Source organism: Dioscorea cayenensis, chromosome 14 (genome assembly GCF_009730915.1).
Source record: "Dioscorea cayenensis subsp. rotundata cultivar TDr96_F1 chromosome 14, TDr96_F1_v2_PseudoChromosome.rev07_lg8_w22 25.fasta, whole genome shotgun sequence".
Taxonomy (NCBI): Eukaryota; Viridiplantae; Streptophyta; class Magnoliopsida; order Dioscoreales; family Dioscoreaceae; genus Dioscorea; species Dioscorea cayenensis.
In genome coordinates this window covers 9608197-9621573 of record NC_052484.1, presented here as the reverse complement: position 1 = coordinate 9621573, position 13377 = coordinate 9608197, and the positions used below count along the sequence as shown (strand labels likewise).

Genomic DNA, 13377 nt, shown 5'->3' with positions numbered 1-13377 from the left:
AGATTTAGGCTAGAAGGTGGTGACGAAAGCTCGCCGCATCCACGCTGTCGAGCTCCTTGATGTGTTCCTTGAGTACAACCTTCTTATCCCCTTGAGTTCTTACTTTTCAAATCATCTTCTAATTCGGTGATGGTGGAGGAGAATGATGGAGATGGTGGTGGAGAACGGAGGAGATAATGGTGGAGAAGGGTGGAAGAGATGATGGCCAAAGTCCCTCTCCAAAAAGCCCTAGGTTGTCTTAAACAAGTTCAAAACAAGTGTTCTGCCCATGTGTGTGTGGTTGGTGTGCAGTCGCACACCAGGCCGCACACCTCTCTGTGTTCTTTGTACGGGCCGCACACTGCTACAGTGAAATTTGCTGCAGTAACACAACTACAGTCATGGGTGCCTGAAAATCCATTTGTTTTGCTCAGAACCTAAGGATGCGTGTGAGCTTCAATAAATTCTTCAATTTATATGAAAACAAGGTTTATTCATGTACTAGATGATCCTCTAATGCCCTGAAACAATAGTAACAAATAAAACACGTAAAGGGCATCGGAGTCTTAGAAAAATGCATGAAAGTGCATAAAATATATACAATAAAAGTGATGTATTTAGACACTTATCAAATACCCCCCTACTTTTAGGGGTTTGCTTGTCCCCAAGCAAACAAACATGAAGAACAACAGAGATTGATAAGTGGCTAAATACATAACCTCCGGCTTAGGTGTAGGTGTACAATAGCAACAGTAAAACTCAAGATACTACGCAACAACCACTTAAAAGAATTTATGTATTCAACGGCAATAAGATGATGTGTGTGTGCAACCCTTCTATTTCAAAATCATGTAGTCCAAGTCAGGTAAGCAAAACCCCAAGGACCACGTCTCAATGCAAATCACACCACTTAGTGAAGTTCGGCCTTGAAATGGTAGAGAGCACCCTAGTAGACTCCCAAGGATCTTTCTTCTTTTATTCGAACAACCACCAGTCAAAATACTTTATTTTACTCTACACCATTTTTTTTGGGACTAACATGAACTGCAAATCCACAATACCTGGAACTTTGCACATTCACATCTATGCGCTCATGACTTTATAGCTTTTGGCTGGAGGCACACTCTGGTTAGGAGCAAGAACCCCAAGTTACTTTGCTAGTAGAGCAGAGGAGTGCTGCCCTTCTTATTTATCAAATTTACAATATTCCCTTTTTTACTGTGTTGAGAAAAAAACAAAGAAGAAAGTCCTTGAGAGTCTATTAGAAGAAATATGTAACAAATCAAGGCACGAAATCACTCAAATGGGTTAGCAACTAAGAGGGCCACGAAGGTTATCGCCTTTCCTAACCTAGGTGTCCAAGGTTCTACGTAGGGGATAAGTGATGGAATACCGAGAATGATACAAAAATCTTAAGAGTGCAAGGTTATGAGTAGCTTAGTATCTATCATTGTTCTACACTATCATACACCTACTACAATCATTAATGCCATTATTGGTTCACTAACATACAAAATTTTCAAAAATTTTCAAAGTTCACAAAAATCATTAAAGTCCACCCCCTACTTAAAGTTGTACATTGTCCTCAATGTGCTTAATTCAGCAGCATGTAAAAGTGTATGCAATTAAAGTAGAATAAGAGGGTTTTGTGAACTTCCTTGAGTCTCAAATCATGAGTCTTAGAGTCCATGAGATCAAGGTGGTCGTCGATGATTCCTGTAGATGTTAGGGAAAAAAGTCGCATCTAATGCCCCATTTCCACATGCAAGGTAGAAAGAAACATCATCTCGAAGCATCCATCACACACATAAAAAGAAAAATAAAAGCAAACAAACAAATCAGCAACAAAACTAAGAACAAAGGAAACAAGAAACACGAAAGCAAAATGTTTGGACGCCCTTTCCAACTCAATGCTTGGAGAAATTTGAGAAGAAATGACATAAGAGTAAGCATTTTCAAGTTTACAAAATTCTCACATCAAAGAGCTTGGTATTTAAAACAAATTTAAACAATGAAAAGAAATAAAGATGATAGAGAAACTTAAACTCAAAGCTTGATGACAAAGTTCTAAGATGTCTGTGAAAACTCAATGAAAAACAATAGATCGACAAAGTTAGAACTCAAAAATGATGAGAAACTTTAAGATCAATGAAAGGATGGCCAAATAGAGGGTTTCACTAAGAGGAGAAATCACAAAAAAAATTTAGAAAAATCAGGCGAAAGGAAGACAAAGAAATCAGCCCCGTTGATGCTGAATTGTGTGCTAAAAATGGGCTGAAATGGCTGTCCAGTCTGTGTGCGGGCTGTAGACAGCCCCACACTCTTTTCAGACTTGTGTGCGGCCCTGTTGGGTTTGACACACCCCACGAATTTGTGCTCACTATAGGATCTACCCAATAAAAATAATCTAACTTAGATTTACAAGCCCTGGGTTGGGCCTAAACTTACAACTAAAACCCAAACTTACTCGACAATGATTCAATCAATAATCAACCAAATCACAAAGGATAATCTAATTTCCATATTTCAAAGCTAAATAAAGCATCAGAACAATTCAAGGACATTTATAAATATAACTAACATGCATGATTTAAAGGATACCTTGAAAATGACTTGATCAATAATGAACTTATTTAAGGGAGGTATGGGTTTGCAAGTTATGCATTAAGCCAATCTAATGCAGTTTGCACCTTTTCAATCAAAGACAAAGTTGATTTACATTTCCATTTCCATTTTACATTATGAAAATGAGTAATGTTATAAAAAAAAAATTAGAAGCTGAAATTGCATTTGTTTTAAGCACATAATATGGAGTACAAGGAAAACATTCCACGCATTAATTAAGTTATCAAAATCAAATGGCAGTCAGTTCACAGAAAATACTGACATGTGAAGCATTCCAAAACTCATGCAAAGATATACATACCTTTCTTATAGTCTAATTGGTTACCAAAGCTATTATAGAACTATAAGAGGAATGAAGATTTTAGGGAAGTAAGGCTCTTTATCATATATATATATATATACACATTGACAAGTCCCCTTGCATATATCCCGCAAGTGCACGGGTTTGTCGAAGTAATAATCCCGGATGAGCGGGTATCGAATCCACAGGGAGTAGGGAATAAAAAACACTTAATTCGCTTCTTAGCTATGTGAAAGATCAATAGTGATAAGTGTGACAATGATTCAATTCTCAAAAGTAAAATCAACAAGTAAGAGAGCACGAGTAAAGGAGAAAGTAAGGCAATCGATAAAGATGGGGTACTCGGATAATGCTCCGCCTAGGACGATCACTTCAAGTGCAAGAACCCTCTATTATGCTTCCTAATCAATGCAATAGTGAGTCGTGGAAATCCTTCATTACATAGTCCCAAATCTAAGGTCAACTATGCCTAACTCTATACATGTCCCGGAGGAGAAATCGAACAATCTCAACACCTCACACTCGCATAGAGTTGCAATGAGCTCTAAGATTTATTATTATTATTTTTTTAACGAAGAGATGCCAGTTGTTTTCTCTAACAGAAAAAAAAAAATTCAACCGTTGTTCACACCTCTTCACCTTCTTTAAATATAGAAAAGTTCTCAAAGAAGATTATTACTTTTCTGCAAATTTGATCTTGGGATTTTGTTGTATCCTGAGGGAATTGTTGCAAAACTTGGTGCAGACCTGAGGGCGATAAATTCCTAAAAGACAGTGTTCTACACGCCTCAAAATCCACTAAATTCTTCTTCAATCTCTGCTTTCTCTAACAATTTTTAGGAATTTATATACTGTTTGTTTTTACAATGGAGAAACACCCTGAAACTTCCTTCAAGGTGATGAACCAAGATTTCATGAAGCTTGATCGTTTTGATGGATCAAGTGCATGAACTACAAATCCTAGTCTCTAAATTGAAGGACTTGAATATTGAAGTCAGTGAAGCATTAAAAGTTGGGGCTGCCATAGCCAAACTTCCTCCAAGTTGGAATGATTACAGAAAGAAATTGTTACATTCTTCTGAAAGTTTCTCTCTAGAACAACTACACAAGCATCTCATAATTGAAGAAGAAACTAGAATTCGAGATGGAAAGAGATTTGGAAAAGAATCTGACTCCAATGTGAATTTCATTTATGTGAACAAGTCCAACAGATTTGGAAAGAAGAGAAAATTGTGGATGTCAATTCAAACACGGATAATATTGGTTCCAAAAAAAGAACAAGACATGTTTTTCATTGCAAGAAGAAAGGGCATTTTCAAGAAGGAGTGCAGTGTTTTGGAAGAAAATGAAGAAGGATCATGTTGTTGCTCGGGTTCAAACAACAAAGTTAGCATTGTTGAAGAACAAGTAAAAGACCTTGTGGCTATGGTTTCGGATTTACAGATCTCTATGATAACAGAAGTTAATATGGCTGCGTTTTCAAACACTAATGGTCGGTGGTATGATTCCGAGCAACCATTCACATTTGTAATGATAAGAATCAGCTCAAGGACTACGAGATTGTCGCGATGGACATGAAGTGTTAATGGGCAATCATAATGTCAGTAAAGTTCATGGAAAAAGGGATCTAGAGATTTTTCTTCACTCGTGAAAGAAACTCACTTTGGTCAATGTTCTCCATGTTCCCGAGTTAGAAAAAAATTTGGTGTCCGGAAATTTGCTATGTAAGGGAGGATTTAAGACTCGTATTAGAAGTCGATAACCTTGTCCTCTCAAAGAATGGGATCTTTGTTGGGAAAAGGATATGCTTGTGATGGAATGTTTAAACTTTCTGTAACTCCAAATATTAATAATACTCGAGAAAGTTTCTCGCTTATATGATTGATTCATCAATTACTTTATGGCATTCACGCTTTAGCACATGTTAATTTTTAAATCACTAAAGTTTATGGCAAAAACATGGATATATATCTTATGTAAACAGTGATCATGATAAATGTGAAATTTGTATTCAAGCAAAAATGACTAAGTTACCTTTTCCTAGAATAGAAAGAAATTCTGAATTGTTACAAATTATACATTCTGATATATGTGAGTTAAATGGACATTTGACTAGAGGAGGGAATAGGTACTTTGCCACTTTTATTGATGACTACTCTAAATACACTCATGTCTATCTTATGAAACATAAAGATGAAGTCTTTGATAAATTTAAATTATTTAAAGCTAATGTTGAAAATCAGAAAGAAAAACGAATTAAAATCTTTAGAAGTGATAGAGGTGGAGAATATTTTCCAACAGAATTTAATTCCTTTTGTGAACAACATGGAATAATTCATCAAAGAAGTGCACCCTACACTCCACAACAGAATGGATTGGCTGAAAGAAAGAATAGAACCCTTGTTGATATGGTAAATGCAATGTTGCTAAGTGCTAAATTATCTCATTCTCTTTGGGGAGAAGCATTATTAAGTGCTTGTCATGTGCATAATAGAATTCCCTCAAAAGTGACAAAGACATCTCCATATGAATTATGGAATGGCAGAAAACCAAATTTAAGTTATTTTCGTGTATGGGGTTGTCTAGCATTTTATAGAGTAACAGATCCTAAAAGGACTAAATTAGGGCCACGAGCTATAAAGAGTGTTTTTATAGGGTATGCTGAAAATTCTAAAGCCTATAGATTATTAGACTTAGAATCTAATGTCATTGTGGAATCCAGAGATGCTCAATTTATTGAAAATAAATTTTGTTATAATTCCACAAGTGAGTCAACTCCTAATACATTAGATAATCATAACAAGAAAATTAAAAGAACTAGCACAGTCGAAGAAGTTGAACCAAGGAAAAGTCAAAGAACTAGAAAAGAAAAGAACCTTCATCCTGATTTTATTTCTTCTCAAGCTTTACTCTTTTTAGTCGAAGGTACAAGAACTGAAATAACAAATAAAATTCCTATTTTATTAAATATAGAAGAAGATCAAACTCCTAAAACTTATAAAGAAGCTCTTGCTTCAAGAGACTCGGCATTTTGGAAAGAATCTATCAATGATGAAATGGATTCTATTATGTCTAATGGAACATGGGTTTTGGTTGATCCACCCCCGGGTTGTAAGCCAATTGGTTGCAAATGGGTATTCAAAATTAAAGATGGAAATATTTTTAAATCAAGATTAATGGCAAAAGGGTTTAAACAAAAGGAAGGAATTGATTATTTTGACACATATGCTCCTGTTGCTAGAATTACTTCTATCAAAGTGTTATTTGCATTAGCATCTATTTATAATTTACAAGTTCATCAAATGGATGTTAAGACATCATTTTTAAATGGTGAGATTAATGAATAGGTATATATGAAACAACCTGAAGGTTTTATTCTACCAGGAAATGAACAAAAAAGTGTGCAAACTAAAAAAATCCTTGTATGGACTAAAACAAGCACCAAAGCAGTGGCATGAGAAGTTTGATTCTGTAATTCTACAATATGGTTTTAAGCATAATAGTTCGGATAGATGCATTTATTCTAAGTTCACTAATAATTCTGGTATAATACTATGTCTCTATGTTGATGATATGCTAATCATTAGTACTAACATGGAAGGAATAAATGACACTAAGGCATATCTATCCTCAAATTTTCAAATGAAAGATTTAGGTGAGGTAGATACAATCTTAGGTGTCCAAGTTAAAAGACATAGTGGGGGTTTTGCACTCTGTCAATCTCATTACATTATGAAAGTGTTAATTAAGTTTAATCATTTGAATATTAAAGAAGCAAATACTCCTTATGATGTTTCCATTAATTTGACTGAAAATCCTGAAAAAGCAATAGCTCAACTAGAATATGCTAGTGCTATAGGGAGTCTTATGTATGCTATGCATTGTACTAGACCTGATATAGCTTTTGCAGTTTGTAAATTATCACGATTTACTAAAAATCCAGGTGTGTTACATTGGAATGTAATAAAAAGAGTTTTAGGATACCTTAAGAGGACAAAAAACCTGAGCTTATTCTATGATAGTTTTCCCGCTGTATTAGAGGGATACTCTGATGCTAGTTGGATAAGAAGTACTAGTGACAAAATGTCAACTAGTGGATGGATTTTTACATTAGGAGGCGGAGCTGTCTCCTGGGCATCAAAGAAGCAAACATGTATAACACACTCCACAATGGAGTCTGAATTTATTGCCTTAGCAGCAGCAGGCAAGGAAGGAGAGTGGTTGAGAAACTGGTTATTAGACATAAAGTTGTGGCCACAACCAATGCCAGCCATTTCTTTGCACTGTGATAGTCAAGCAACTATGTCAAGAGCGCTCAATAAAATATATAATGGTAAGTCAAGACATATAGGTCTAAGGCATGAATTTGTAAGACAATTGATAACTGATGGTACTATTACCATAACTTATGTGAGATCTTGCAAGAATCTAGCAGATCCATTAACTAAAGCTCTACCAAGAGATTTAGTACGAAATACTGCTGCTGAGATGGGTCTACGACCTTTCAGCTAAACTTATCATTAATAGGAACCCAACTTTTACTTTAGTATTACCACTGATTTAGAAGTTTAAAGGGTAATAACAAGTTAGTGATAAGTGTTTTGAGTACTAGGTTTTGCTGATTAACAAATTAGTACCATGGTCATTCAGAGGGTGAGTGTAGTAATTAAACACTCTTAATGAAGCAAAACTTCACCTATATAAAATTGAGAAGTGGTGCCGCTTCTATCAAAGTTATGTAAACTTTGTAAAATTTTATGAAGTCAAGATGGAGCACATGGCCTTAATAGTGTTGTTTTTTCATTTGATTGAGAACTTATGTTTTGAATGTCATTACTAGCGAAACATGTGTGACAATTCCAATTTGGCAGATAGAATCACAGTTTAAACTTCAGTCACTTGTGATTTTGCTAAATTCTTGAATTACTTACACTGCATAAAGGTTTAAAACGAAAGTTACCTTTATAAATGCATTTAGCTATAATATGACTATATCAATTTCACACATACTAAGTGGGGGATTGTTAGTATAGTATGTGTGAATAGTTTAGTCTCACATTGGTTAAAGAGAAGAACGGGCATATATTTATATAATACAAGATAATAAAGAAATTAAATAATTGAATTTGAGAAAAGTGCAAGTAGGCCCTCCAATATATATATATATATATTTATATATATTTATTATTATAATTATATATTTATATATATTTATTATTATAATTATATATTTATTTATTTAATCTATGAATGGGCACTTGGGCATCTTGGGTTGAATTAAGATTTATTATTATTATTATTTTTTTAACGAAGAGATGGCAGTTGTTTTCTCTAACAGAAAAAAAAAAAATTCAACCGTTGTTCACACCTCTTCACCTTCTTTAAATATAGAAAAGTTCTCAAAGAAGATTATTACTTTTCTGCAAAGTTTGATCTTGGAATTTTGTTGTATCCTGAGGGAATTGTTGCAAAACCTGGTGCAGACCTGAGGGCGATAAATTCTTAAAAGACAGTGTTCTACTCGCCTCAAAATCCACTAAATTCTTCTTCAATCTCTGCTTTCTCTAACATTAGTGTGTGTTTAATTACCTGTAAGAGATTAGCAGTGGAAGAAAAGTAGGGCATCTTGAATTTTTCAAAGCAACTCATAAAATAAGATGGATCCCAAGTACACCTAGAAATTGAACAAATTATGGTAATAATTAGTTTTTCACTATTCTATATTTTTCTCTTTGCTTTAAAATTTATTATTTCTTTATTTTATTTTTAAAAATTTTTATATAGGAGAAGACAAATGAGAAGTTAACTGAATATCAAGGACTTGATGGCGTATGCAAATGGTTGAAAATGATATTTTCAATAAAGTTATTATAAAAGAGATATATGAATAAGTAAAAGAGGTTGGATTGTGGGTCAAATACCTAAAAGCTATTATGGACATACAAGTAGCAGCAACTATATTGCCTCAAGTAGACAATCAGTTGAGCTCATTGAGTGATTTCATCAAATGAAACAAACTCGAGAAGAGCATATTTATAAGTTAGAACGTGCTCAGTTCAATGCTATTTTGAGTTTTTTTTTTGTAGAATCAGTTTCCTAGAGCTAATATCCCGAAACTTAACACGTGTAGTTCAACTTCATAATCTCATGTATTTAGAAATTATAAATATTATCATTTTTATTTCTATCTTCTTATAATTTAATACTAATTATATTTTTTAATATTTTTCATTTTTAGTAGGCCCATGTTACAAGCTTTTTTCTGAATATATATTCCAATTCTAACTCTTGCGAATCATAAATTTCTATTATTTATATGTTTCATATGCTTTGTGTGTGTATCTATGCAAATATTACCACGTATTATTTATTTGAATCGTTGACAGTTTGGTTCGCAATAATGATATATCATCACGTAATAAGATTAGTGTGGTAATAATACCATAAAGCTATATCCTTAGAAATGTTATAGTAATTTATAATAATCATGTTTGGTTGGGAACTCATATTACATAATACTGAACTTGGGAATGTTCGAATTTTTCAAAATACTTTTGTATCTACAATTTTTAGCAAGTTTAAATTTAAAATAAAATAAAATTTGGGATCAAAATAATTAAATTATAACATCAAAGATTTATTTTTGCACATTTTCCCCAAAATACATTTATATTTAAAATTTTGAGTAAATAAAAAATTAAGATAAAATAAATTTTTACATGAAAAAATATTAATAATACAAAAAATTAAATTTTGAAAGTTGAAGATATATATTTCATATGCTTTGTGTGGCATTTTAAAACTCAATGAATTCCACATTAGCTATAGTATGTCAACGGTTCAAATTATTCCAAGTGTCAAAATCTACCCCGTTAGGATTAGGAGATCAAAGCCCAAAAAAAATATTGGAGTATATCAAGGTCACTTCGGTTAGATATGAAAATTAGTTAGCTTAGTCAAAATGCAATAAATTGGTTCATAAGCCTATTAGACACAAACTCAATGGCATATTGATTCATTAGACAATGAAAGACATGATATATCATTGTCGGTTCAATTGTTAACCTGTACATGAGTGCACTAAAAATAAAAATCATGTATAATAATAATTAATTAAAATTTAACAAAAATAAATAAATAAATAATAATAATCTAAGAAGTGTAACACATTTTAATTCGACCATCACTGGTGGGTTTGTCTGAAACTTTCAATTTGTTTATTTGAATTATGTGTCTTTAACTTGAAACGTTCTAAATGGATAGCGATTTTTTGGATTTTGTTATTATATCTTTATAAATTTTAAAGCTAATAAATATAATTAAAAATAGAATATATTTTAAATTTCTCAGGATATACTTTGAGGTGTTTAGGGTTATTTGCCATACCTACATGTCTTTTATCACTATTAAAAAAAATAAAAAGATAAAAAAATATTTTAAATTTAAAATATTTCCTTTAAATTAGTATTACTTAAATCAAAACTTAATCAACTGACATAAATAAGTTTCCTCTAATTAACCTTATACTTTTATTTCTTCATGAAATAGCTTTTAATTAATTTCCATTGGTGAGACGTAATTGAAGGAAAATAAATCGTCCACATTTTACAAAAATGAAACGACAATTTAATTTTAATCGACCAAGAAAATGTACTCAAAGAGTCACGTGACATACGTACTTCTAACGTTGTCTTGCCCAACTATAACACCAATAACTTAAACATTAAAATGAAAACCGACAATTAACCGACACCCACCACCCTCATCTCCCCAAGAACGAAAAGTTTGACGCACAACATTACAAATAAATAAATAAATAAATAAAAAGGCAAGAAGAAGTACGCCAATCTTGAACGGTAGAGGAATCCAAAGAGAGCTCAACAAACAGTCCCAACTCTTCGTCTCTGGACTCACGTGACCCTATGAAACAAAAGAAACGATGTAACTTACATAAGATGCTCCGCGAGACAAGGTACCGACCGACCCCATGCATAGTTGAGCGTTACGATAAGTTACACGTGGAACTGGCACCGACCTTTCCAGATCAGTCCATTCAAATAGACCACCACTCCATCCTTCACGAACGTAATCCTTACACGTGTCATGACCCCACTGGCTGTCGGCAACACAATACATAACCCCCATCACTAGGTCGCCATCCCCATTTAAATTCTTTCCTTTAATAATAGCGTTTTGTTTTTCCTTGTACACCCTGAAAATTAAAATATTTATTTGTGAATGATGCTATTGGATGTATTAATTTCAAAGTTTGCTTTTTTTTTTTTTTTAAATGTATGAATCACAGGATACATCATCTTAATATTTATAATTAAAAAATAATTTATGCAAAATAAGAAAATAATCTATTTTGATAAAAGAGCAGGGGTTTTTAACACAAGAAAATGCACAGAAATAAATTAAATATTTTCTTTTCTTACATATGATATTTTACATTATTATTGATAAAAGATACGTACATGATTTGAAACTTCACGCAAAGTGGTTTGTTTTGATCTTTCTAAAAATTAAAAACATACTAGTTATGAGGAGGTGGCATATAATTTATGTATTATTTAGGAGGTGGCATGTAAAAACATTAATTAATAATAAAAATCTCCGGATTCCAGAGTCATCCGTTGGAGACCCCACACTATATTTAATTTATTGCCTTTATTTTGTTCTTTTCTTTATTATCAATGCACATACTTTCCTTGGTTGCGTTGGTAACGCGTACTGCACGTCGTTATAGCACTGCACCACCACCTCCACCACCACCACCTTCATATCAAGTTTCACTTTCTCCTTCTATATAAACAAACATACACCCCATCCACTCTCTCATTCCATCATCACTCACTACCAAACATATTTCTCTAAAACAATACACACTTGAGAATTTTGTTATTATTATTTCTTGAACAGAATGGCAGAAGAACAGAAGCAGCAAATTGAAGGAGGAGTTGAAGAGGTTCAAGTTCAGGACAGAGGCTTGTTTGATCACTTCACTAAGAAGGATGAAGAAGTTCAGGAACAGCAAGTCTTAGTCAGTGAGATGGAGAAAGTGCATGTGGTGGATGAAGAGCCAAAGAAATCAGAGGATGAAGAAAAGAAACCTGGTCTTCTTGAGAAACTCCACAGATCTCACAGCTCCAGCTCTAGCTCAGTAAGCTTTATATATATATATGTAGCCATGTTTGATATTAATTTTTCTATGACTAAATATTTACTTTTTATGGTTTTTTTTTTCTTTTTCTGATTGAAATTAAAACAGTCTAGTGATGAAGAAGAAGTAGGCGAGGACGGAGAGAAGAAGAAGAAAAAGAAGGGGCTGAAGGAGAAGATCAAAGAGAAGCTGACAGGAGACAAAGAGGAGAAGAAGGAAGGTGAACAGGTGGAGGTTGTGGCTGCTGTTGTTGAGGAGGATACAACTGTCAAAGTGGAGAAGGTGGATGGGGAGAAGGGATTCTTGGAGAAGATCAAGGAGAAGCTCCCCATGCAAAGCAAGAAACCAGCTGAGGAGGCTGCAGTATTGCCAGAGACTAAAGAACAGCATCATCCTGAAGAAGGACATGAGAACAAGGAAAAGAAGGGGTTCTTGGAGAAGATCAAGGAGAAGCTGCCTGGTTATCATAAGAACAGTGGGGAGGACAGTCCTCCTACTCAGTAAGTTTAATTCCTTCTTTTGTTTTCCTGTTTGGTGTTTTGGAATGTACCCCAGTGGTTTATGTGAATGCTGGGGGCTTGGTTGTTTTGTTTTATATTTTTGCTTTTGTGGAGTTGTTGTTGGTATTGTTGTTGTTGTTGTTGATGATGTTTATGTGCTTTAATGAGAGTGTGTTTATGAAGGGTTTGCTGTTTTTGTAAAGAAAAAAGTGAAAGTAAATAGTATTGTGCTTATCTGTTATCATCAAGTATTTGCTGTTAGGGATGTACCCTACAGCTTTGTTTTCTTTCTTTATTGTGGTTGTTGATGGATGAATCATGCATGGGACCTGCATGGGGCCTTAATTGCCTGATTTTGTTATGGTTGATTATGATGTTCTTGTATTTGAGATATCACGCGTGTTTGGTATATATCTTGTATAATAAAAAAAATTGAAGTAGAAATTATTTTGTCATCTGTTTATATGATGCGTTGGTTATGTTTATATATTTGTTAACTGTGTGTATTATAATGTATTTGTTTTTTTTTTCTTTGTAAAAAAAAGTGATAAATAGCCTGGTTTGATGCAATATTGATGTAGATGTTTTGAAAAAAGAAATGCAAGTTTGAAATTGCTTGCTTTACCTTTTTTTTTTTTTGAAAAAAAAGTTGTTCTCGTATCGGATATACTTAACCAATGTCTAAGAACTCAAACATCAACAAGGTTGATTCTTTAATGGGAAATGAGCAGCAGAATGATTAAACAAGTTGTTAGCTTTAGAATATAAGTGCAACAATTAATTACGGTTAAGTATAATGGTTAATTTGA

At 33.3% G+C, this 13377-nt stretch overlaps 2 protein-coding genes across 2 annotated transcripts; both read left to right on the top strand.

The window, feature by feature from the left end:
• Positions 1-3838: 3838 nt before the first annotated feature.
• On the top strand, positions 3839-4483 carry LOC120276100. The gene has a single exon (XM_039282832.1). The coding sequence runs from the start codon at positions 3839-3841 to the stop codon at positions 4481-4483; it is 645 nt and encodes a 214-aa protein (XP_039138766.1).
• Positions 4484-11668: 7185 nt separating this feature from the next.
• On the top strand, positions 11669-12861 carry LOC120276500 (dehydrin COR410-like). Its single transcript, XM_039283255.1, has 2 exons — positions 11669-12068; positions 12177-12861. Exons 1-2 carry the CDS (start codon positions 11829-11831, stop codon positions 12570-12572), a joined length of 636 nt encoding a protein of 211 aa, XP_039139189.1. The 5' UTR covers positions 11669-11828; the 3' UTR covers positions 12573-12861.
• The last annotated feature ends 516 nt before the right edge of the window (positions 12862-13377 follow it).